At 50.5% G+C, this 25,842-nt stretch overlaps 1 protein-coding gene across 3 annotated transcripts in view; it reads right to left on the bottom strand.

The window, feature by feature from the left end:
• Positions 1-25,842, bottom strand: part of IRAK1 (interleukin 1 receptor associated kinase 1) — a 956,043-nt gene that overhangs the window by 534,775 nt on the left and 395,426 nt on the right. For all 3 annotated transcript variants that reach the window (XM_069645435.1, XM_069645436.1, XM_069645437.1), the window contains exon 5: positions 24,949-25,134. In XM_069645435.1, the coding sequence (XP_069501536.1) occupies positions 24,949-25,134 (186 nt within the window). The remainder of the gene's footprint in view (positions 1-24,948; positions 25,135-25,842) is intronic.

The raw sequence follows: 25,842 nt of genomic DNA, 5'->3' as shown, positions 1-25,842 counted from the left end.
GCCCAGCTGCTTCCCCCCTTAACGGTCCTTTTTAATTTGTTTGGTACGTTGGGCAACGTGACCCGATCCATGCAAGCCTCAGCCACGATCTGGCTCTTAAAACCAGGCAAAGACCCCGAAGAATGTGGCTCCCACAGGCCAATTTCGCTTCTGAATATTGACGCTAACATTTATTCAAAGGTACTGACAAATCGCTTAGCCCCCCCCCCCTTCTCCCAACTTTAAAACTTTAATTGATGCGGATCAAACGGGGTTCATCATGGGGAGAACGACTGAGGACAATATTAGACTGGCACCAAACCCCATCGACGCTACCTCGTGGGGAAATGGGAAAATGGCCCTTTTAGCGTTAGACGCAACTAAAGCCTTTGATAAGGTGGATTGGTCTTTTTACACTTAACACAAGAAGCGTTTGATTTCAGACCCCACTTTAGGAGTATGATCTCAGCCAACTACTCCTCCTCAAGCACCACGTTACAGGTCAACCAGAAGCGCTCACTGCCAATTCCCCTAACATGCGGCACTTGACAGGGTTGCCCCCTCTCCCCTTTTGTTTGCCATGGTTATGGAACCATTAGCCCAACACATTCATCGGAATGGCTCGATCCAGGGTGTGGAGACACAGGACACCTCACATAAGGTTTAGCTCTACGCTGATGACGTACTTCTCACCATCTCCGAGGGTCCAGCCATCTCTGAAAGCAGTCCTTTGTGAACACAGGGCTTTTGGTAGCGTGGCAGGCTTTGAGATGAATTATGGGAAGTCAGCCCCTCCCCCAGGGGCACTAACATCACAAGGCATTTCCTCTCTTCAACCTATGTGCCCGTTGGAACACTAGCTCGATTGAATACCTGAGGGTCTGGCTTACAGCTTCACTGGGTGACCTTTACGCGGACAATCCACCCCCCCTCTCTTCAAGCTACTTCAGAAGGACCTAGATAGGTGGGAAACTCAACAGATATCCTTAATGAGTTGAATCACGGCCGTAGAAATGACCTTGCTTCCACGCTTGTCGTCTTTAAATTTATATGGCGGGGCAAAAAAGCTAGGATCTCGAAGAAAGTTATGATGGGAGGTGCAGGTTTGGGGGTTCCTAACCTCCAGAAATATGAGGAGGCAGCTCAACACTCACACTTATTGACGTGGATATCTGAAGCCCCCCAACGCCTAAATGGATGGAGCTTGAGCAATCCTAATGCTCTCTCCGTCTCCGCTTTCTACCATTCATCCCTTACATGTTGCGTAAACAATGGCCATGCCTTCTTTCCTCCACCAAGGTTATCTTGGCAATCCATCCTTTACTCTGGGTATGCCCCGGAGGGCGTTTGGAAGTTGGAAACAGGGGGGCTTGCAAACGTTGGCACAATTATATGCGGGGGCTCATCCACACACATTCGAGTGCAAGAGGGAATTTCACTTAACGGCAGCAGACAGGTTCTATTACTCCCAGTTGCGGCATTGGATAACACACCCAGACACCAAACAAAAAGCCACGCACACTAAGTGCGCTTGAACTGACAATCTGGAAGGGCACGGAAAAGTGGGGCATCTTGAGATTTTGCAAACTTTTGAGGGTGATCTGCTAACCCCCGTAGACTAGACGTTGTGCCCTGATGGGAAACAGACCTAGGCCAACCGCTAGATTATACAGAATGGCTGGACATCTGGGCCAGAGCCCACTCATCGTCCAGATGCGTAACGAACAATGAATGTGCCTTAAAACTTTTTCGATGGTACTACCCTCCGATGCGGATACACCACTTTTAGGCCTCCATTCCCCTGACCTGTTGGTGAAACTGTGGAGCACAAGCGTCATATTTACACGCGTGGTGGGGCTGTCCCTGAGTCCAGTCGTTTTGGAAGGCTATTGTAGTGACTTTAGAAGACATAACGGGAGCAAACTCCCTCACACTGGTTATTGGTGTGGAGAACCTTGGAACAAATATTGCCACTAACAAGAAGAAACCATTGTAGAAGTAGGAGTTTGTCGTTCTGGCAGGTCAGTAAACCAGGAAGGAACTACTATTTTGAAAAGATGTGGTTGTGGTAAAAAAAAAAAAAAAGTGCTGCGAGAAGAAACTGCTAACTTATCATCCTGACAAACTATGCAATTACAAAAGACAGTTGCTGTGCTATCCTGACCGAAGCATTTCATTGGAAGATTAATTGTGATATTCTAATATCCGCTTATATCCTGAGAAAGATACCGTTGGGAGGAAAGAAATTGGTTTGGTTTATGAACAAGTGTTTTGTGAAAGACATTTACTTTACCAGGTGGAAAGAGGCACTGGATGGAAAAGACATTTTGTGTTGAACCGAACAACACTGTTTTATAAGAAACTTTCCAAGGGTTCCCCTGAATTAATACAGGGGAAGGGAGTCAAACCCTGGTCACAAGGAGTACTTAGTGAAAAAGTTCAATCTTAAAGTTTTTACAGTTTTGTTGAACTGAATTCAAATACATTTACCTTGTACAATTTGGTTATATGTATTGGTGTGAGGGTCAGATACATTTGGACACTATGTCATCTTTCTTCAGTTTGCTAGGTAGTGACATCCCTGTTCGGATAGGGAAATGGTAATTTATCTCACCCCTCTTGAAGCGTGGCCTGAGCCCATGGAGTGAGGTATTGCAAAAACAGAGCTTCCGTCACAATCCTTTCACAGATCCTGAAGCATGGCGGTTTAGCGTAAAACGAGTGAAGCCGGGCACACCCACAGGCGTGGGAAACGATTCCCCAGCTCCTGGGAGCGGCACTGGCACATATCTGAGTATTTTAAGGGAGAGACAGCGGTCAAAAGAATGAGCCCCTGCTGATCAAAGATGGCGGACAAAGCCGCAACTCAGAGGTGAAGAGGAGGAGGGGCCGAGACCAGCAGTGCCGCCCGTTTTGCCTGCAGCCTTGGTGCCCTTGTGGTCAGCGTCTCCCCAGACTGCACGTGCCTCCCCAGACAGCAGGGGACTGCAGCAAGGAGCTGGCGAGGTTTGGGCACCTGCGTAAAGCCTTGTTAGTGATCGGTACTACGGGAGCTGGCGCCAGTCCCGAATATACAAAGGAGGGCTGAACCGGATCAGCGGAGGAAGCAGATTGCGCGTAGCAGCGGAAGGGACCGGACTGGACTGTGATGAGCGTGAGCGGAGGACAACAGGGAGTGGACGAGGGGAGGGAAAGCTGCTGGTGCGCCGCTGGACCTGGAGTCTGGAAGTGAGCAAGGCGGGCAGCGTGAGGTGGCGCAAGGGTTTCCCGGGGACACAGCAAGCAACAGGAGCACCCGCAGCTGCAGAATGGAACGGGGTGAATGCTTCAAAAGGGAAAGTGGAAGTGGCTCGCCAACGTGGTTCATACATGCGTGAGGCACACAGGCTGAGAATTCTGGAAGCAGCAAACCTAATCAAAGTACTTGGGGCATGCGGGTCTCCGAGCGTTTGACAACACAAGTGCAGGGAGTACTGATAACCTACCCTGGGAACACTGCTACAAGGCTTGGACTGCACAGGAAGTAGAGGCTGAGCTAGGGCTGTGGAGGATGAGTTGTCTGCAGTGAGATACACTGAACAGCAAAGAGCGGTAAGAGCCTGAGTTGGGGTGCTGCAGCTCGATTAGGGCAGCACTAATCTGCTATACGTCTTTGGGTGCAGCCAAGTGTAGTCTGCATTAACAGCAGGGGGGCATGCCATCCCGGTTAATAGGGCAGTGATCAAGGCATGGAGGATAGTTCTACCGGCCTCAACGGCAGTTTGTGCCTAGGTGGACACATGGCTGATTGATATCCACCGATGCACACTGGAACTATCTTCGCAAACTGTGGAGAGGCTGGCCTGGCGGCGCCGATGGTACTGCATAGGGACACGAGACTGGCAGTGGTGCATAACAAGAGGAGACCGCTAAAGGCTTGAAATACTAGCAGGACACTGAGTGGGGAAGAGGAAGGTGGACGCAACTACACTGGGGCCTGTAGCTAAAGTGAGAAACTGGAAGTGGAGGAAGTACACAGCTACTAGCTGTACAGTCGAACCACGAAGCTGCAGGCCTGGGTGCTTGCCACACGGAAGAGGGATCTGCAGGGGGGCAGGGGGTCACTGGACATTGCAGATGTACCGGTCTGTGCAACAAAGGCGGAGCAGGTTGGGTACTTGCACCTCAGACATGAAACACTAAGAAATACGAGGCACTGAAATAAACAAGGTCGAGGGTCAGTGTGCTAGCTTCCGCAGACTGGTTAATTTGAAAAGGTATCCCGCATAGGCCACCCGGTGTTGCACTGCTAACACTGGTTGGAAGTAGCCCATATCCTGAAAAAATGTCCCCAACTAAAGGGAAAAACAAAACACATCGTGGATCCGTTCAATGGCGCTAGTACGCGCAGTGACTCACCACAAAACTGCATCGCTGAGGAAAAGGAATTGGAGACGGCGGACCCTGGTGGGAAAGAATCTGGTATTGGCAGCAATAGCTGCACATAGGTCGTCCTTGGAAACAAAAATAGATTCAGTAAAAGTGGACGTGCAGCTGCTGCGTCTGAATCCTGGAAGAGAGAGAATGACAACAGCCGAAACGAGCCCGAAGGAAATTCGGGAGACTACGAGAGATCTTGAAACCAGAGTGAAAGAGCTTGAGAGGAGGAACACTGTACTGGAACTGAGGTCTGAGGATGCGGAGGGCCTGACGGAATAACATTCGACTGCTCGGAATCCCAGAAGGTATAGAGGGCCCGAACACCACTAGATACGTGGAGAACTATTACAGGAAATTGGTGCGGGTAATCTGTTGCAGGGATTTGGGGTAGATCGGCCCCACAGGTCCCTACAGAAGAGGGCCCATAGCCCACCCACCCCCCACACCTCACACCCCACCCACCCCCCAGGTCACACCCTCCCCAAATGATCGCAAAAATCTTACATTTTCAAGACGGAGAAGTAATATTGAGGTTTTCCCGGGAAGGGGAGAAATTCAATGTGACGATTCTTAATAGCCATTTACCCGGACTATACGCCCACTGTTCAGAGGGCAACAAACTCGTTTGGACCAATTAAAGCCAGACTCAGACACCTAAATGTTAAATATATGCTCAAGTATCCAGCGAGGCTCAAGGTTATTCATAAGAGCAGAGCACTGTGGTTGGAGCACACTAATTTAGGAGGGGAGTGGGGGGGGAGAACCGGTCACAAAAGATGTTGTTTAGTGGCAAGGGGAGGGGTTACAAGAGCTACAAGAAGGGGAAGTTACAAAATTGGGCGGTATTGCTGCAGGTGCTCTGTGGGTGTGTGCAAGGTGTGAATGCTACCAAGCTGGCAGTCCTTGGGTTCAAAGATCTATCCCACGCAGAGGTAGGTGCTGGCCTGTTGCCATCACCCATTACACCGCACCCAATGGCCTGGATGGGCTTCAAAGGTGCGGGTGCCCTGAGCGCTGCTTGCAAGATGCAGTCGATGGGCGAATGTTTAAGGTTTTGTTGGTTGTGTTGTTGTTTATAAGGTTCTCACGTGGATGGTCACACATGAGTAACTAAGGATCTGACAGGAGGGTTGGGGGTGGTGAGACTGGGAGCGAGGGGAACATGGTGGTACAGAAAAGGCCACGGTGCACAGTTGGGTGGCGGTCAGGGGTGAGATGAGAGCACGAACTAGGCACACATGGCATCCAGTATTAAGGTACTGACGTGGAATGTGCAGAGGCAAAGGCACATACCTACGCAGGAATCGTGTGAGGTCCTTTTTAAGACAGAAAAAATGTATCCATTGCATTACTGCAAGAGGCCCACCTCGCAGCAGAGGATCTTGCAAATGGTTAAATAAAGATGGGGTGGGCAAGGGTACGGGGTGGCATACTCTAAATATGCTAGGGGGTGTTCACGTGGTTTAATGCCAATGTGCCGTTTCAAATGATGGGGATGGAAGCAGACAGTGATGGGAGGTACTTAATACTATGGGGTCACATAGACTACTTTTTTGTGGGCAGGAACCAATTTGGCAGAGGTGGGCACAGTCCACTACCTGGGCAGATCAATCTCGGATCACTCCCAGTTAATGATGGAATGGACCATAAGAGGCCCCGGGCCTCCATTCCACTGTGGTGTATGCCCACCAATGCCTTAACGGACCAAATCTTTAAGGATGGGCTGAAAGTGAAATTAGAGGATTTCTTAGAGCATAATGTGGGCAGTGTGCAGGAATGGGGAACCGTGTGGGAGACTGATGCTGGAAATGCATCGGAGGGACAGGGACTCCGTATCCGTGTCCTTTACTGTTTTTATCGTGCTCTGTCGTGTTTTCCGTGCAGGAGTTCATGTGGGACTTCTGGCAGTGCAGCTCTCTTTCGGTTTGGTGTACAGACCCATTTGATTCCCCGACGCGCTCGTCTGCACTGCAGACTGCCTTATCCCGCAGGAGAAGGGCAGTATGTCGACGCGCCACTGAGCATCCGCCTGTGGGTTTCCCACCACCCAAAGACCGTAGAGACGTCGGACGACTCGACACCCTTGCTGGGCCACAGTTCTTCACAAACTCTTTGCAGTATAAACTAGCGACATCAAGGTGCCCTGCACGCCTCATCCTTACAGGACGTCTTCGAGCACCCTCAGGACCGAAGCTGCTGCCTCAACACCAAGTTCACCTTCTTAGAGGCCCATCAACGATCCGTGGCTCCTACTTTAAAGGGAGTCACTCAAGAAGGATCCATCGACGCCTCCTCGAGGAACTCGGCTATTACAGATACATTGGGGTGGTACAAACACTTTAGAAGGAAATAAGATTCATTGAACAATATACGGACTGGGCTTGAAGTATATATTTATTTTACAGGCTGCCCAGGTGGTGGGGTCTCCAAACAGAACTGCGTCTAGTGGTAGGGCCCAGTACTCTGCCAATTGTTCTAAACAACTGCTTTCCTCCAATGTCTATTGTTGGTTACCTTGATTAATTGATTTGTGAGACATTTGACCAGAGTACAGTTGATGCACTTTAATTTAATGAAATCTGATAATAATTGTGGTACCACTTAGAACTGTATATATGTGCCATTGTAGATTAACTGAGCACAAAGTGAGTTACTGTGATTGTGTATATAACCTTGAACCTAAATTATATAAAGACTGTTTTAACTAATACGGTATGTGGACATTCCTTTGTGGGTGCTTGGGGACTACACTGTACTTAAGAACCAGCCTGCAACCCCTCCTGAGAAGCTAGGCCTTGATTGCTCGACTACGTTACCAATAATAGAGAATCTTGGCTGGGGTCCTCTGTGCCTCTCCTCTGCCATATAGAGAGCAAGGGTACAGATACCCCCTCCAGTCTTTACAGAGACATTGAAAGTGGTTGTCAAAAGAGAGGTAATGGCTAGTGCGGGAGGCATACGGAAAACCCTGAGGGTGGACTTTGAAAAATTGGAGGAAGAAATCTGGGAGTTGGAGGTATGGGAGGTGGGACAGCAGACTGCTGAAGCAAAGTTGGCTGATACCAAGAGACGCTGCAGGGAAGCGTGGGGAAGATGATCAAAATTTGATCACAAGGTGAAAAGCACCAGGGCCCAGGCATAAGGGGACAGACCTGGTAGACTCCATCATGGCTGTGTAAGAGGGAACACACTAGGCATCCAACCACAGAGTTGAGGAACGAGGACAACAACGTATGCAGAATACAGCTGGGAATAAATAACATGTTTGCTGACTTTTACTCACAGCTGTACAGGCATGAGAGTTTGGTTCCCCGGGAGGAGGTAATGGGCACCCTCGAAGAAATTGGGCTACCTAGGCTGGGAACACGCAGCAGGCGGCGTTCAATCTAGACATCACTGTGGATGAAGTGAATGAGGCAATCAGCTTGTTGGCTAGTAGGAAAACCCCAGGCAGTGATGGTTTGCCCCCAGAATTCTATAACATATGCAGCGGTGGTGGTCCCAGTGCTGCACAAAGTATTTGCAGAGGCCTATGCAAAGGGTGAGCTCCCAAAAAGCATGAGAGACACATTAGTGATCCCAATCTCAAAGCCTGGGAAACCCACTGATAGATGCGACTCCTACCGCCATTAAACATGCTCAATTACGACAGGACAATCTTGACGATATTAGCGGGGCGCCTTTGCAGGGTGATCGGGGCATTGATACATGGGGATCGGAATGGCTTTATCCCGGCCGCAGCATCGCCTTTAATCTGCGTCGACTACCGCACAGACCGCCGACTGACACAAACAGTACACAGTGGAGTCATTGGATGTGATTAAAGCTTTTGATTCGCTGTACTGGGAGTGGTTGTTCGAATTATTGAGGGAATTTGGATTAGGGGAGCAATTCATCAGCTGGGTGAAGACACTGTACGTTTTGCTGGTGGCACGAGTAAAAATGGGTAGGCAGGTGTCGGCAGCTTGGGACATACAGAGGCACGAGTGTCCGCTGTCACCCATGCTGGCACTGGAACAGATAGCTATTTATCTCTGCAAGGAGTTTCTGGATGCCGGCATATAGGTGGGAGGAGTTGGTCACCTGATCTCATATGCAGATTATGTTCTCCTTCGTCTTCGGAACCCGCAACATAACCTACCACTAGTCTTGCAAGTGCTTGATAACTTTGCTAGGGTGTCTGGGATTCACTTCAACAGGGAGAATAACAAAGTTACTCACCATAGTGACTTTCTTACTCATAGTCCATAGTCCCATTTCCTCCATACTTTTGGGACATTCCGTCCAGTGGGATGGGACCTGAGCACTTTTGTAAAAAAGCATCAAATTGAAAAATGTGTGTCGTCCTCTTTTTACACGAGATGCCGCACATGGCCGTTACCCCGCACTCCTGAGCGCCACCCCACGCATCGCCCTTCAGTCCTTTTCTATCCCCAGGTCCGAGACCTTTTAAGCAATAATAGAGGATACTTATTAGAGGGGACAGCAGACGGGCGTATGGAGGAAAGAGGACTATGGACTAGGAGTAAGATAGTCACTACGGTGAGTAACTGTTATACTGCTACGTCCCGTCCCATTTCCTCCATACTTTTGGGAGAATACCAAGCTCTCCTCACAGGAAATACTGGTGGACAGGTTTTTTTTAAGAATAGCCTGGCCGAATTGAGCATCGGCTCTGGAGCTCAGGTCTAAGCAGTAATGCTTACCAAAAGCTGAGGGGGAACCCCATGTAGCTGCTTTAGCAACGGTTCGATGTGCTTACAGAGCGACCAATAGATAGGAGGTAATGAGGAGAAAGCATAAGCTTTCATGTTGACCCACAAGCTGCAAAGAGGACCACCTCTGGCGTGCCTAATTGCTGGAAAAGTTGGAGACGATATTGCTGTTCATCTCACGCTCGTAACCGATGCCGACTGGCAACTGAAGTAATCTGCGGTCACATTGAAGTGACCCGGGATGTGTGGAGCCTGGAGCCAAACAATATACTGGATGGCCTAGCCCAAATTTGTACAGCAAGATCCACAAGGAGAGAAGAGTCTGCGTCGCCCTGCTCGTTGATGTAAAACCTCGCTTTAAGGGAGGTATTCAAAATGGCTGCCGTGGCCCACGGAGGTTGGGCTGCCATTATCACACCACGGGCGAACTCCGTCACAGGAGCAAGTGGAGCAATAGTCTCCCCAGGGGAGTTAGGGGCCCTGCGTGCCATCCTAGCCTTGAAACAAGCAACCTCGGCAGAGCCGGTACTGGCAGATCTATGGTGTTTACTCAACACGTCAGGGCTTTCCCAGAATTAGCCTCTAGCGGAGGACCCTCGGCAAAGCCAGTACTGAAAGGTCTGTGGTGTGTGACCCCCCCTTCTTTCGCCCCCTCAACAGACTTTGCATCACCACGGCTGCGCGCGTGGAAAGGCTTAGGGATATACCTTACAGCCAGGATCCTCGATGAGGGACTCAATTCTGTTGGTGACCGATTTAGCCCCATACAGTGGAACCTCAGGTTTAACCCTGGTCTTATAGCCACCTCGAGAGGGGCCTTGAGCCAAGACTCGGTACAGTTAGCTGCAGATGGAGAAGCCTCAGGGTGAACCCTGGTATCCAAAGCCACAGCAGAAGTGGGGTCAGCCTTAGCCCCAAATGGGGAACCTTGGCAGAAGATCCGGTATTGGGAGACCACTGCAGGGTCCCTCAGACGAGTTTGTGCGTCTCGCTGAGACGAGACCAAAAGGAGTACCCGAATCTGAAGTGTTCTGCTCCCACTGAGAACCGCAGATATTTCATATGCGGGTTCCAAGTCAGAATGTGCATTTACGCATCCTGGAAGACCACAACACCGACCCAACCGCCCTTCCAAAGAGAGGACTTTATTTGGCAGGGCGTGATCAGCTTGAATCTCTCCCGGAAAGACCAAAGATAGTGCGCAGGCCAGCCTGGTTGAGCACTGTGAAAGGTCAGCAGTACTAGCCCCTCCCTTGCTCCATGAGGGGAACAGGTTCCACCGCTCTGAGGTATAGATGTTTCTGTGCCTCTGCTCTGAGGGAGGGCATCCTGATGTGTTGGAAGAGAGGTTTGAAGGGTGGGGTAGGAGGAAAGGGCAAGCGAAAACCCGCCTAAACGATGGACAAACCCCACCAGTCTTCGGTGATGGTTTTCCAGGCCTCCAGATGAGAAGAGATTCGGCCTCCCACCAATGTCTAGTTTGACCGACAAATATATAAATTTGGTGATTTGTCGGCAGGTAGATTACCTGTCCCTGTAGAGGAGGCTGATGGCGAGAAACACCAACCACCTTGCTGCTGCCGCTTAAGGCGGGGCTACCAACAGGAGTTTCAGTTCGGCACGTACAGCTACCCTGAAACCCCCTGATCCCAGAGAAGGACCGAGGCTGGGACCCTGACCTCTGTGTACAAGGGGCTTTAGCTGAAGCTGTTGCCAGGACCGACAGCCGGGTCTTTGTTGTCCACATAGCGTGGAAAAGCTGCTCAGCCCCAAAAGGAACGCTCCCAGCACCAGTCGTCATGAAAGTTGGTGTAAGGGAGGTATCCAAAATGGCCGTCAAGGACCAAGGAGGTTGGGCTGCCATTTAGTCAACAGCTGAAGAGAACTGCGTCATAGGAGAAAATGAAGTAACTGTCCCCTCAGGGGAGTCGGGGTCTTAAGTAACACTTAACCTTGAAACAAGGATCCTCGCCGAGCCGGTGCTGGCAGATCTAGGATGTTTAGTGGACAACCTAGGAACTAACCCAATATTAGCTGCCAATGGAGGAACCGCGGCAGAGCCGGTACTGGAAGGCCTGTTGCTGATCACCTTTGCCCCCCTCTACAGAATCAGTACCACGACAAACCTGAGCGTGTGACGGTTGGGGAATGTACCCTACCGACAGGACCCTTAGAGGATCCCTCGACTCGGTCGGTACTGTAATTAAAGGAATCTTGAGTTTTAAGCCAGGACATATAGCATCCTCAAGAGGGGCCTCACGCCGTGGCTCGGAGTGACAACCACCAGAAACGGAGAACTCAGGGAAACCCTGGTATCCAGAGCCACAGACGAACTGAGCTGAACCTTAGCACCCAGATGGTGAACCTCTGAGCCAGGTCCGGTTTTGGCAGGTCTCGGAGGGACCCTCAGAGAACACACTGGTGCGCAGACCCTTGAGGCACCTCAGGGAATCCCTGGTAACAGAGCTACACAAGCCCCTCCCCATCGCCGTCCTCATCCGCTTAAGGCTCATCCCAATGAGGCGGGAACAGAAGACTGGTCCTCCACGCCCATGGCCTCAGGTTTTAAAAGAAAAACTGAATCGGAACAGCCAGGGCTGAACAGGAGTGAAAAGACGCTTGAAATACGTCCTCATAGGGACAGAGTGCATGAGCATCTGAAACTTCCCAAAAAACTCATCCTCAGCCAAGGGCGAAGAAGAATTAATCGCTCGTAAGGGACCTTAGCCCCCGAACACAAGGATGGTTGCCAGGAGGATCCACCATTGGCCTGGTCCACAGAGATCAGTGGAGCAAAAGCAGGAGGGAGTGAGACAGTATGAGGCAGCGGCGCCCATACGCGCCGATCCAAAAGGAATGCTCCCAGCACCAGACGTTGCGAATGTAGGTGTAAGGGAGGTATCCAAAATGGCCGCCGTAGGCCACGCAGGTTGGGCCGCCATTTTTTCGCCACCTGACATCACATGCGTAGCTGAGGCAATTGCCTCCTCAGGAGAGTCTGGGGACTTCAGTAACACTTTTTAGCCTTACAAGGATCCTCGGCAGAGCCGGTACTGGGTGGTCTCTGATGTTAAGTTGACAGCTTCAAACCAGTCTCAAAATTAGCCTTCAAAGGCGGAACCTCAGACAAGCCCGTACCAGAGGGAATGCGTTTTGTGAACCCCTCCTCTTTGCCCCCTCAACATAACCGGTACCACCACGACCCTGAGCGTGGGACGGTTGAGGACAATACCTCACCGACAAGACCCTCTGAGAAAGCCTCGCAGATCTGTCGATATAGACTTTAGCCTCCAGAAGAGGAACCTCAGGTTTCAACCTGGTTACAGCAGGGAAAGCTCCAGAAACGGAGACCTCGGGGTTAACTCTGGTATCCCAGCACCCAGCCGAACTGGGCTTGACTTTAGCACCGTGATGGTGAACCTCTGAACAATGTCTGGTACTGGCAGGTCCATCAGGACCCTCAGAGGAATCTCCGATACGCCTGTGCAGCCGTTTGGGCACCTCAGGGGGAAAACCTGGTGACAGTGCTACAAGAAAGGCCCTTAAAGTACTCCCTCATGGGGTCAGAGTGCATAATTCTCTGAAACTGCCCCGAAAAAGGCATCCTCTGACGAAGATTTAGACACTTGGGTGGGCAGAGGCCACTCATAAGGGGCATAACCCCACAAACATAATGAGGAAGGCTGCCAGTAAGCGAGACCGTATGCGTTATTGGCATCAGTGCACGGCAGTCAAAAGAAGGGCGGAACTGATTCGCACTGACCCGTGGCAACGGTTCAACAAAAAGAAGGTTGCCAGCACCCGTCGATAGCACGGGTGTAAGAGAAGAATCCAAAATGGCCACCGTAGACCACGAGGGAAGGCCCACCATTTTGTCCACACTTGAAGAGAACTGCGTCACATGTGTGGATGAGGCAGGTATCTCCACAAGATGGTCAGGGGACTTGATCGAACTTTAGCCTTAACAAAAGGATCCTTGGCAGGACAGGTACTGTCGGGTCTTGGATGTTTACTGGACATCCTGAAGGGGCCCCTTGAATTAGCTCCAAGAGAGGAACCTCAGCAAAGCCAGTAACAGAGGAGATACGGTTAGCAACCTCTCCCTGTGCCCCCTCAACAGATGTGGTATCACCGCGAGTGCAGGAATGTTGAGGAATCCAACACACAGGCAAGACCTTAAAGGGGTCTCTCAGTTCTGTGGGTACACACCTTGGCCTCAATGAGAGGAACCTCGGAATGTAGTCTGGTCTGTATAGCACCCCCGGAAGGGTCCTCGAACCGTGGTTCGGTACAGAAAGCCTCAACGTAGGCCTCAGCGCGCACTCCAGTGTCCGACTGGGAAGTTCCAGACAAGGAGACCTCGGAGTGAACTCCGGTACCCAAGGCCTCAGCACAACTGGGCTGGCTATTACCACCTGATCAGTGAACCTCGGAACGTAATCCGGTGTCGGCAGGCCCCTCGCAGAAACCCTCGGAGAAAACGCCCGGTACGCCTATTAGGCCTGCGAGGCACCTCAGGGGAAACCCTGGTGGCAGAGCTCTTGAAGCCCCTCTCGGACCTGGAGGACCCCGGGAAGGAGTCCCCACCCCCGCCGGGGTGCCCTAAAAAGTAAGGAACTTAACGGGCGTCTTCTTTTCGTCGATGAAGAGTTGAAAATGCGGTGGAGGAACTCGCTGGAAGACCTCCTCCCACCGACGATGATGATGCTGAAGTGCCCAGACCGAAAGGGAGTCACAGTAGAAACACGAGTCCCAACGGTGATCCAGTCCCAGACACTCCAAATAGAAAGAATGGGGATCCGCCCTAGCGAAGTGACGTTCACAAGAGACATATCCCAGATGATCCAGCATCGACAGAGGACTACTCGAACGCAGAATCGGAGCTGGAGAGAAGGACAACGGGAAAGAAGAAAACATTTCTTCCCGGTGATGCAATCCAATATCAATAAATTAGGCCATGAATACTCTGTATTCACTATAGATGGAAACATCATTAAAGTAACTCAGGAAGTAAAAACATTAGGCTTCTATCTCGACTCGACTATGTCCTTTGAGTGAGGCGGCGATGGTGTTCTTTATCCCTGCCAGATGAAAGGATACCAGAAACATCCCCTGGGCGACGGCCCAATGCCACATGTCCTGGGCTTCCTTGACAGAGTTGGGGATCTGGTTCCTCCCTGCTTTCGGATGTAAAACATCGTGGTGGTGTTGTCGGTGAAGATCCTCACCACCTTGCCCGTGAGGAACGGGAGAAAGGACCTGAGGGCCCAGAACACTGCACGGAGCTCCAGGATGTTGATGTGGAGCGGCTTCTCCTCTGGGAGCCAAAGGCCTCTCGCATGAAGCTCTCCGGTGTGCGCTCCCCACCCCTCCAGAGAGGCATCCGTAGTCACCGTCACCTGGTGAGTCGGAGTCTGAAAGTCTGTGCCTGCCGTCAAATGAGCGCGGGTGCCCCACCACCGGAGCGATTGACGGAAAGTCTCGTTGAGTGGTCCAGCTGGTGTCGAGAAACTCCTGTAGAGGACTCATCTGAAGCCTGCATAGGCGCACAAGATAAATACATGAGGACATCATCCCGAGGAGGGGCTTGATGGACCTCACCCTGGCCACGTCCGTGGCCAGTAGACGCTGCACCTTGCCCAGGATGGCCTTTGTCCTTTCCTCCGACGACGCCAGTTGCGCCACTGTATCGAGCTTGGCTCCCAGAAACCGTGCGACCTGCGACGGGACCAGGTGGGATTTGGGGAAGTTGATGGAGAACCCCAGGTCCGTGAGCAGCTGGACGGTCTTCGCTGTGTGTTCTACGGCGAGCTCCCTTGTCCTTGCTCGGATTAGTCAATCGTCCAGGTAGGGGTAGACGTGGATCCCCTGCAGGCGCAGCCACGCCGCCACCGGTACTAGGCACTTGGTGAATACCCTGGGCGCCGACTTCAGTCCAAACGGGAGGGCCTTGAACTGGTAGTGCCGTCCCTGGACTACAAACCTGAGGAACTTTCGGTCTCCTTTTAGAATGGGGATGTGGAAGTAGGCATCCTCCAAATCCAACGACAGGAAGTCGCCTTCCTCCAGCTGTCCCAGCACGTGCTGGAGGGTAACCATCCGGAACTTCTGTGCCTTGATGTACTCGTTTAGTCGACGCAGGTCCAGGATGGGGCGCCATCCTCCTGTCTTTTTTACGAGGAAGCATCTTGAGTAATCTCCGGAGCCTCTTCGGGACAAGCTCGATGGCACATTTGAGCATCGCCCTTACCTCCAACAGTAGTTGAGGGACATGGTTTTCCTTCCTGGCCACGGGTGGAATGGGGGGGCACTTCTTTAGAAATTCGAGGGCGTGCCTCTGGGCCAGGGCAGCCAGCACCCAACGGTCGGTGGAGATGGACTCGCACACGCTGACGAACTTCGCCAGCCGGCCTCCCACTGGGGTGCTTCGGTGGGGGCCCAACGCAACGGCCGGTTCAGTCCTGCTTGGAGGCCGCCTTGCCGCCTTGGCCTCCCTGGCGACAACGGCGAGATCCCCCAGACTTGCCTCGTCCCCTGTAGGCTTCTTGCAACGGGGATCGGGCCGCCTGGCGGTACGTAGAGGAGCCACCGCAGAATCCCTTGGAGGCACCGTGCTTGCCTCCGGAGTTCTGAAAGGACGGCCGTCGTTGATGAAGTACTCCTAGGGCCCGAGCCGTCTCCGTGTCGGTCTTGATGGCTTGGAGGGACTCATCCACTGTCTTCCCAAACAGATTGTTCCCGTCGAAGGGCATGTCCAAAACCTTGGCTTGCACGTCTTGGCGGAAATCCGTCGCCTTGAGCCACCCCCGCCGTCGAAGGCAAACGCCATTGCCCAACTGGTGGAAACTGGTGTTGGAAAGGTCTGGACACCGTTATGGCATGGTCCGACGCCACCTCGCCTTCCAGCAGGATCGCCAGGGCCTCTGCCCTCTTGTCATTCGGTAAGAAGTCCAACAGGGGGGCGATCTTGTACCACAATTCCCCATCGTAGCGGCCCACGATCGCCAGGGCGTTGGCCGCCTTAATCGTCGTTGCCGGCAACGGGATGACTCGTCGTCCCATTGCATCCAGTTTCATTCCCTCGCCGTCTGGCGAGGAAGTAGAAGTCGAGGCGATGCCCCCCCCTCGCTTTCTTCTTGGCCGCTGCCGAGACAACCGAATCCGGGGTCGGTTGCGCCCTAAGGCACAACGGGGCGGAGTTGGGGACCCGGTACTTCTTCTCGTACCGGTCCCTCTTGGCAGGTGTCATGGACGGGTTCTTAAGGAGAGCGAGTCCCTCGTCCCAAATGTCATCCAGCAACGGCACCGCGAGGACCGTCTTCCTCTTGGCCTCGCGCCGCTGGAAGAGGAAGCCTTCCTTCTCTTCGGGACAGAGCTGGAAAAGCTCAGACGCCCTGGCAATCATGGCGTGAAACGAGCCAATTTCGTAGGGCGGGGAAGCCTGAGGAATCGGCGACGGGAGATCCGTCTCGTCGTCACCACCGTCATTCGTCCCCGTCGTGACCATATCTGTTCCCGTGTCATCCCTTGGGATCGGGGAAGGAGACAAAGGCTGAGAGGGCCGTGAGGGCTGATAAGGCGGGGCTGGATGAATCCTCCTCCTCTTGCTTGGAGGGCTTCCCGACGGACCCGGCTCAGTCGGGTCGTCCGTCGGGGAGAGAGGCAATCTGGTCCTTATCTCCGTGCATAAGGCCTGGATTGCTGTCAAGATGGCCGCCGAGTTGTCCTGTGGCTCGGGCCGCGACGGGTGCAACGGTTGCTCCTCCTCCACGGGAGCCTCGTCGTCGCCACCCTCGCTCTCGTCGTCCCCCTCGTCGGGATCCCTCCCATGGGAACGGGCCTCTTCCAAATTCTTGTCGAGTCCCTCTTCGACTTCTACCAGCTCCTCCTCAGAGGCTGTGTCCGTGTCTGTAATGACCACCGCCAACCCCCCCTTTTTATCCACCGGGGACTCCACGGGGGTCTTATCGATGGGCTTAAAAGAGGATTCCCTCCGGGGAGGCAGGGACACTCTCGGCCCTGAGGTCGCCACCACTGGGGTAGCCTACGTAGGCTTCGCCAGGGCCACAGCGACTCCCTCAATAGAGGCCTTGGCCGGGTGAATCAAGGCCTTCACCACCTTGGGCGCGCTTGAGGCCTTCACCTTAGGTGGAGGGTCACCGCCTCGCTCCCCCTCAGCCGGTTCCTCTGAGATCGACCGGGGCCTCGCTAGAAGCTTAGCCGGGTTCTCGGATTTTCTCTTCCCCGAGCCAGAGCGTCGGCTCGTGGTTGATGGCGTCGGCGAAGGTGCGCCCTGCCTGACAGCCGAGGAGCCCGACCGTTCGGTGTTCCCGGTGCCCGCGGACTCACGGTGCTTAGCCTTCTGTTGGGCCCCCGTCTCCGGGGCGCACTCACAGGACTTAGAAGACCGCTCAGACTTCTTCTCACCTGCTGGGCTCTTGCCTTCCAGCGAGTTGGCGAGACGGGTCCGACGATCCCTCATGGTCCGTTCCGACATGTTCATGCAAAACGCACAGTCCTTCTCCACGTGCATTTTGTCTTCGTGAAGGCAGTAGAGGCACCTCGAGTGCTCGTCCTCCTTGAACAGGTTCTGTAGCTTGCATCCAGGGCAGTTCCTGAACAGCTTGCCGGGCGTCGAACTTCCTTTCTCCTTGGCCATGTCCACGAGGTAGGCCTCAGAAACTTCTGGAATCCTCCAAGAAGCGTAGCTCGACGAAAACTTCACCCTTGAGGGGCGTAGAAAATTCCGAAACGGGTCCCCGTTGATTGGAAGTAGAAACAGTGGAACTTGAGGCTCGATTTAACAGAAAAATTAGATGAATCTCTTTGAAAAAGCGCAAAACGCAGTAAAAGCTCGAGAGCTATAGGATTCCCAACACTTGAACGTGCGGTAAAAATCTGAGGATGGCTGCCAGGGGAGGGGCCTAGGGAGAGGGCAGTCATTGGCTCGGGCAGTATGACCCAGAGATCAGTGATTGGTTACTACTAAAAGCCAGATCAGAAACGAAACTGATACTGATTTTTTCTTTACCGAGGATACCCAGCCTGACGACGGGGAATATTCATGAGCATGTGAATCCATGGCAGACCCCATGCTGGAGAAACCATTTCTGTCAAATAACAGTTGCATGATCTTAGCCAGAGCACTAGTACTATCTAGATTAGATTATTGCACTATACAGTGGTGCTAATAAAGCCATCATCCTTCTCCCCTCTCACCATCGCTGAGGTAGAAGAAATCATCACGAGAATCAAACCCTCAAACTGCCAAGGTGACCCGTGCCCTGCTGCTATCGTCAAGGACTCGGCCCACGACCTGTCCCCATTCATCACAGCCTTCATCAACTCCTCTTTTAAGACTGGGACAGTCCCTGACAACCTCAAAGACGCTTGGGTGATCCCACTGCTCAAAAAACCAACTCTAGACCCTAGCATACCCACTAATTTTAGACCCATAACCACAGTCCCATTCCTGCTTAAGATTCTGGATCGTGCAGCATACCTGCAGATCCAAGACCACTTGGAATCTAATAATCTCCTTGGCTCACGGCAATCTGGATTCCGCCCTAGACATGGGACAGAAACGGCCTTGATAGATTTGAAAGATAATGGAAAACTAGCTATGCTTCTTCTCCTAGACCTCTCTGCAGCCTTTGATTTGGTCAATCACCAAATCCTATGCCGGCACCTCCACTCTGCTGCCCATTTCTCAGACTCCGCCTCAGCGTGGATCAAATCCTTCCTGAGCAACAGATCCATGAGGGTCTTCTCACCATCTGCAGCCGCTGACCCTGCTCCTATTCACTGTGGCGTTCCACAAGGATCTTGTGTGTCACCGACACTTTATAATGTTTTCACTAAGCCGCTCTTTGATGTGCTTGATTATCTGGGTGTCTCATATACTAACTATGCCGACGACACTCAGATACTCATTCCCATCACAGGCGACTACCTAGTTGACATTAAGGCCCTGAATGACGTTTATTTGGTCATCCAGGCCTGGATGGCCCAACATGAATTATGTCTCAATGACGACAAGACGGAAATTGTCATCCTGGGTTCACCGCAACGTCTTGGTAAGCTAGATCTTTCCTACCAGGCATTCATCATAGATGGTAATACTATCAAAGTCTCCAAAGACACTAAAACATTAGGTTTTTACTTGGACGCCACCCTCTCCTTGACCCGACAAACTAATGCTGTTAGATCAGCGTCGGCATACACGTGCAAACTCATTGCAGCTTGCAGACCATTCCTGACCACCCCGAACAGTGTCACCTTAGCTAGAACGCTCATTATGTCCAAGATTGACTATTGTAGCGCTCTATATCTAGGGACCAGCCAAGGGAATCCAAATAAACTCCAAGTCACCCAGAACAATGCCATTAGGGCAGCCTTAAACATTCCCAGAAACCACCACATCTCCGAAACTAGATCCAACCTACACTGGCTACCTGTCAAACAAAGAATAGCACTTAAAACACTTGTCCTCATGCACAAATGCCTAGCCAACAAGGCCCCCCCCCCTACCTTTGCAACAGGCTCTCCGTCCACTCCTCCACCCGACCGCAAAGAACTGCTCAGCTCCATAGCCTCTCTATCCCTAGGTTCAAACTGCAAAAAGCGGAGGTTACGAGCTTCCCTGTCCTTGCCTCCAAGCTGTGGAATACCCTCCCTGTCACCATCAGATCTGAAAACACCCTGAACACTTTCAAGCTTAAAACCAAACTTTGGCTTTTTGATCAGAACTAGGCACCTCTGCCTCTAGGCCTATCTGCTAACTCCTACTGTTAGTTGTATATAATCATGTTTGCACATTCACTTGTATATAATAATCTTGTATGTATATCTTGTATATAACCATGTATGTTGACTACCTGTATGTATATTAACCTAAGTTGCGCCCGGATGCCCTTGGGCCTGATGGTGCGCGTTACAAATAAACAAAATACAAATACAAATCCAGAGGTTACAAATCCTGCAAAATAATGCTTTAAGATCAGCACTAGGTATAAACAAAAGAGACCACATCTCCGCCATTAGTAGGCAATAGAAATGGCTCTCTACCCACAACGAAATGTTGCTAAAAATCGCCTCCCTGACCCACAAAGCGCTAAATAAAGCTGCCCCAAGTTACCTATCAGACAGACTAAAGAGAAGAATAACTCTCAGGCCGTGCCAACTGCCTTGTGGTACCGAGATACAGACTTACTAAGGTTGGAGGCAACAGCTTCCCTGGGAAGGCCACCAAACTTTGGAACTCCTTGCCTCAGGAGCTTAGAGCAGGCCTACCTTACTTACACTTCAGAAAAAACTACATCAACCTGCTCAACGCCACTGACCACTAACCCGCTCTCCACCCTTACCATTTAGCCCTAGCTCTCCTCTCCCTAGCCTAGACTGCTCTCTCTAGGACCTGCTTGTATATAATTATACCAGTCAATATTTCAGTTGTACTCATACTTGTAAATATAAATGTATTTTTTGTTGGATGATTGTGATAACTCTATTATTTGTAACCATGTAAACTGCATTTCCTTATTGCTGCGCCCTGTTACCTTTGGGTTTGGCGCACTGTGATGAAGTGAAGAGACAGGAGAGTGATCTGACAATAGGGAACTTCGGGCTGGCCCAGCATCACAGCAATCCTAGAGCATTAGGCTGATGTCATAGAGAGGGTGAGCACTTAATTGACAGCGAGGTTAAGCCAATGGAATGAGAGGTGGAAAAGAAAGGTCAGTTTCTCGAATACTGACGGTTGGAGATGTGTGTTTTTTTATTTTTTATAATTATTTATTTTTTTAGGAACGGACAGCTGAAGATGGACCAACGTACGAGTGGGCCTATTGAAAGAAGACTATGATAAAAGAGTTGCTACGAAGTCGTTGCACCTGTTGTGCCCGAGTGATTTTGTCGCCTGTTGTGCCCGTACCTGTGGCATCCGTTGTGCATGAGTGAATGAGAAGCAGATCGGCTATGAGCGGGGAGCCGTTAGAATGAAGACATCTCCATATCGTATCAGATGAGATACGAACGGGCGAAAAGTCAGCTTGTCCAGCATCGGGAGAAGAAAGCGAGCAGCCGCTCTTCCTTCTGGCCCCCACCGACGTGTGGGAGGAGTTATCCATTGCGAACTCGTAGAAGAGGCCTAAAGAGAGAGGACTGTAATACGCGTCGTTGCGCGTCATGGAACAGCTGATGGAGGACAGCTGAAAAGTGATTGAGAAGGCGGGGCTGGAGAAGCAGCCTACTGAAGAACGCCGTCCTAGAAGGGGAGGAGGAACGATCCGTAGGAGTCGGCCAGCCGACACCGAACCTCCAGCTGAACTGCAGCAACAGATCGCAAGTGAGTGCGGAACGTAGCGAAGCGTGTGAGCCTCGTTAGCCTGTTGTTGGGGAGAGAGTCTGTCTACGTTAATCCAGGAGAGGGAACCGGAGCGTAAAGATAAATAAACCCACCTAAGAGAATATGAGTTTAGAAGGTGTTGAAAAGAGCAAAATGGGGAGCCTCCATCTCTTTTGAACTTTCTTCTCACACAGGGTTGGGTATATCAATCCTTAAAGACATGAAATAAAAATAAAAAGGCCGGACTGTTCCAAGACTGTGCAAACAGAGCCCCTAGAATAAACAGAGGAAACCTGTTAGGTGAAGAGGGAATTCTTGTGAAAATGAAAAAAAGATTTCAACCGAGTATCAAGTATTCAGACAAACTAGTGCTTGAAGTGTTCAAATGTCCTCTACCTCGCCATATGTTTAAAGAAAATGTTAAACAAGTTGGATGTTTATTAGAACTTCAAATAAAAACCTCTACAAATCTGAAAACTGTCTTACTGGCGTTTTATCCCACCCGGAAGAGTTCATATCACGCGCATTAACAATAAAATAAACAAATAAACTAAGTGCGTCCAGCCCCGACCACGCAGTGAAAAGGACTGAAGGACGATGCGCAGCTTAGGAGGGCGGTGTTACGGCCATGTGTGGTACTCCGCGTAAAAAGAGAAGGACACATTTTTCAATGTTATGCTTTTTTACAAAAGTGCTCCGATCCGGTCCCACTGGACGTAATGTCCCAAAAGTAATGAGGAAAGGGGACGGGACGTAGAAGTAGTCCTGTTTATTCCCGTTGGCTGGTGTACGTAGCAATAAGTGATTTACCGGAAATGGGGCTCCCTTGGTGTTTGGAATCTTTTAGATATTTGGAGGTACATATTATGCACACGTCTGAGGGCATGCATGACTAATACCGTGGGTGAGGTAAAGGGGCTGAGAACGTCTGCCATTCTAGTCAAAACTACCATTGTCACTAATGGGCAGGGTTGCCATAACATGAATGATAATCTTACTGAGGTTTTGTATTTTTTTTTCCATAATGTCCATCACTACGTTAAAGCTCATTTTTTCGCTTACTCGAAGCATTGCTCAAGGAATTCCTTTGGGGAACGTCACAACATAAATTTGCGCTAACACTGCGCCTGCCCAACTGGAAGGTGGGGTGCGAATGCCAGACCTCGAAAGGTACTACCTAGCAGCACAGCTTAGATTTGTCAACAAATGGCTTTCGGATGAAGTCACGTCTGAATCGGCGCTGCAGCAGCAGCTGGTGGCCCCAGCATATCTGAAAGAAATGTTATGGCTGCCATCAAGTTGCTTGGGCAGTGATGCTGCACTAGTCACACTGGGCAGATGGGTGTGGCACAGAACACAGAAATTGCTAAAAATAGAGAACCCATACTCGCTTGAGGTCCCAATAGCAGTACATGTTTGCAGGAATAAAAATGAACTCATGGTGGCAAGGCTTTGGGAGGGCTGGGGTCTCTTGGGGGGGGGGGGGGCAACATGTATGATAATGGTATATTCAAGGAAATGGAGTCCTTAACTGAGCAGGCGGAGCTACCTAGAAGTCAGTTCTTGTGGTACTTGTGAGTGAGGGCAGCAGCCAAGCGGAAATGGACGAAATGGCCAAGTCCACTGTGGACCCTGATACATACCTTAGAAGATGGTTGGAAACCAGTGTCCAGGCTATATAGTAACTTGGTAGACAGGCCCAATCCTAGGAGTGCTGAATTGAAGGTCATATGGGAAATTAGATCTTCGGGAATAACTTGGAGAAAAAGAATGGAAACGCATGCTGGGTTTCCCTCAGGAGGTGTCCAGAAATCCATGCTTCAGGCTACTCCAGCTGAATGTGCTCTACCGCACCTACATGACACCTAGTAGGGTGGCTAGATTTAGCAGGAAGGTTTAACCAATATGTCCTTGGTGTGATGGTATGGGACGGGCTTAATGCATATGTTTTGGAGCTGTGCGAAAGTACGACGTTTCTGGGCACTAATTGAACAGGCTTGCAGCAGAGCCAGAATCATTAGGTATGACTAAACCCCGAAAGGGTGCTTGTTGGCCGCTTACCCAAGAAACAGCAAATATAAGCACGTAGTAAAATTCTTGGACATGGCCTGCATTGTAGCTAAAGGCTCGGACTTGTGGAAGTCGGCTCGGTCCCGCAATACACACGCTGGAACAGTGAGTTCGAGTTCTGGACTGAAGTAGAAACTAAAGTATGGGTTAATGCAGTAAATGGGTTGGAGATGCTTGCTAGTGCTACATACGAGTCCTGGAAAGTGTTGGTTTGGGACATATTCCACCAATCAGACAACAAACCCTTGTGAAGGCTGTGAATCACCATATACTGTAGTACTAATACCTTAACTGGATGAAAGTAAGAGCCCAAGGAAGCACCCATCGACTGACAAAAACTGTTATATTTGCTACACTTTAAGTGGGTGTAATACCACTTAGGACGTTACACCCTCGATCCTGTCCTGAGCAAGAGACCATTGTATATGCATTCAGACCCACTCTTTGAGGAATGTTTGTTATGTTAAAGTTGTCGGACTGTATTGGAACAGCAATATGCATAAATACGCTGAAATGATAATGTTAATCGGAAGCAAACAATATGTATATGTATAAATGCCAATAAAAAGAAGTACAAATTAAATCTCACCCCTCTTTACTTTTAATAAAATGGCAAACATTGAGAAAACTACAACTTTGTGTCAGTCTCACATTTCTGACCCTCACACTTGGTCTACGTAATGGAGAAGTTTGACTGGAAAGCCCTGAGAGAACCAACAGGAGGGTTTTCACCTGCTGGCCCGGGCACTGATTTGTCAGAAACTGAGTAATTCTGGCTTTGTCATTTCTCTGCAGCTCAGACTTAATGCACCCCTCCAGCAACCGGGGACAGTCTGGGTGGCATCTTCTCTGCCAAACATTTGAATATAATTCTACTGCGGCTCACGCCTTAGATGTTTAATAGCCCCAATGCATGGTGTATGTGATTTTTGCCTCTGAACCACTTATCTTTCTGGATCTAAATATAAACGGATTCTAATGTGCCCATCTGCAGACTCTTGCGCTTTGGAGGGATCTTCGGAGCAGGCTCAACAACGTTCCACCTCCCTTGCATGCCAAACTGTTCAAGGGGCCTTGTCTGCACAACATCAACCCTCCACATCCTCCAAAGTGGGAAAGAGGATACAGAAAGTCAGTCAAGTGTCAGGTATTGCTGAGCTACAGCCAGCCTCTAAGACAGCTTGGTGCTCAAACAACTGTGGTGGGCCTTCCCTTCCTGGAGTGCAGCTACTTAGCAATCAAATCAAAGAGGCCAAGACAATTTCAAACTATTGGTGCTCTGGTCTCTAATCCAAATTAAACAGAAGCGGAGGGAATTAGTTGCCAAAATAACCTTGTCACTTGCTTCAAAATCACTGACACTTTGAACTACTAGCCCTATCCCCATTCCTATCTTAAGCAGTTTTCTTCAACACTTACCTTCTTCAGCTTTTTGATGGCGTAGTCCGTGTTGCGCATTGTAGCTTTGTAAACATGGCCGAACCCACCCTCTCCAATCATCTGTGACTGGCAAAAGTTCTTGGTGCCTTCCTTGAGCTCCTGGAGTGTCCACACCAAAGAACCATGAGGCTTCAATACTGAAACTCGACTGAAGAGGTTCTCGGACTACAAAACAGGGAGCAAATTAATACATGCGTTACTTTTTAAAATACATTTAAAAAGTACTATTTGGCAACAGACCATTGGGCAAAGCATTGTATAAGATACAGTATGTCTTTTTGTCGATTCACATGCCTGCTTGAATTCTTCTATGCGCTTTTGTTAAATCACATTCTTATGCATTGTGCTCATATCCATCTATTGCCTTGTGAAAGTCGTCGATCTTTGGTTTCCTGTCTCAGGTTTCCTACACATTTCTAATCTTGCTTTTCAGACCACTTGCTCGCCAATGCACCAATAATGTCCAAATTAGACTACTGCAACACACTATACACAGGAGCAAACAAATACATCCTAGATAAAATGCAAACATTACAAAATAATGCCTTCAGAGCAGCTCTGAACATACCACGTGGAGAGCACACCTCTAACATTAGAAGAGACCAGCATTGGCTAAAAATCAGCGACAAGATACTCCTTAAAACTGTATCTCTCACCTTCAAATGCCTGAACAATGCTGCACCCCCACATCTCAGACAGAATGATTAGAACTTCGACCCGCCCTACCAGATCAACTCGACTGTTTAGAAATTCCCAGACTTAAACTCTCCAAAACCGGCGGAGCCAGTTTCCCAGTTAAACCTTGACCGCTGCTCTTGTTTTGAATGTTACTCCCTACCCTTTCACTCCCAAATCTTATTACTATACCCATTT

The sequence above is a fragment of the Ambystoma mexicanum genome, chromosome 2p (assembly GCF_040938575.1).
Source record: "Ambystoma mexicanum isolate Mex_15411 chromosome 2p, UKY_AmexF1_1, whole genome shotgun sequence".
Classification (NCBI taxonomy): domain Eukaryota; kingdom Metazoa; phylum Chordata; class Amphibia; order Caudata; family Ambystomatidae; genus Ambystoma; species Ambystoma mexicanum.
Note: the sequence above shows the minus strand (reverse complement) of the source record. Positions and strands in the feature narration are given on the sequence as shown.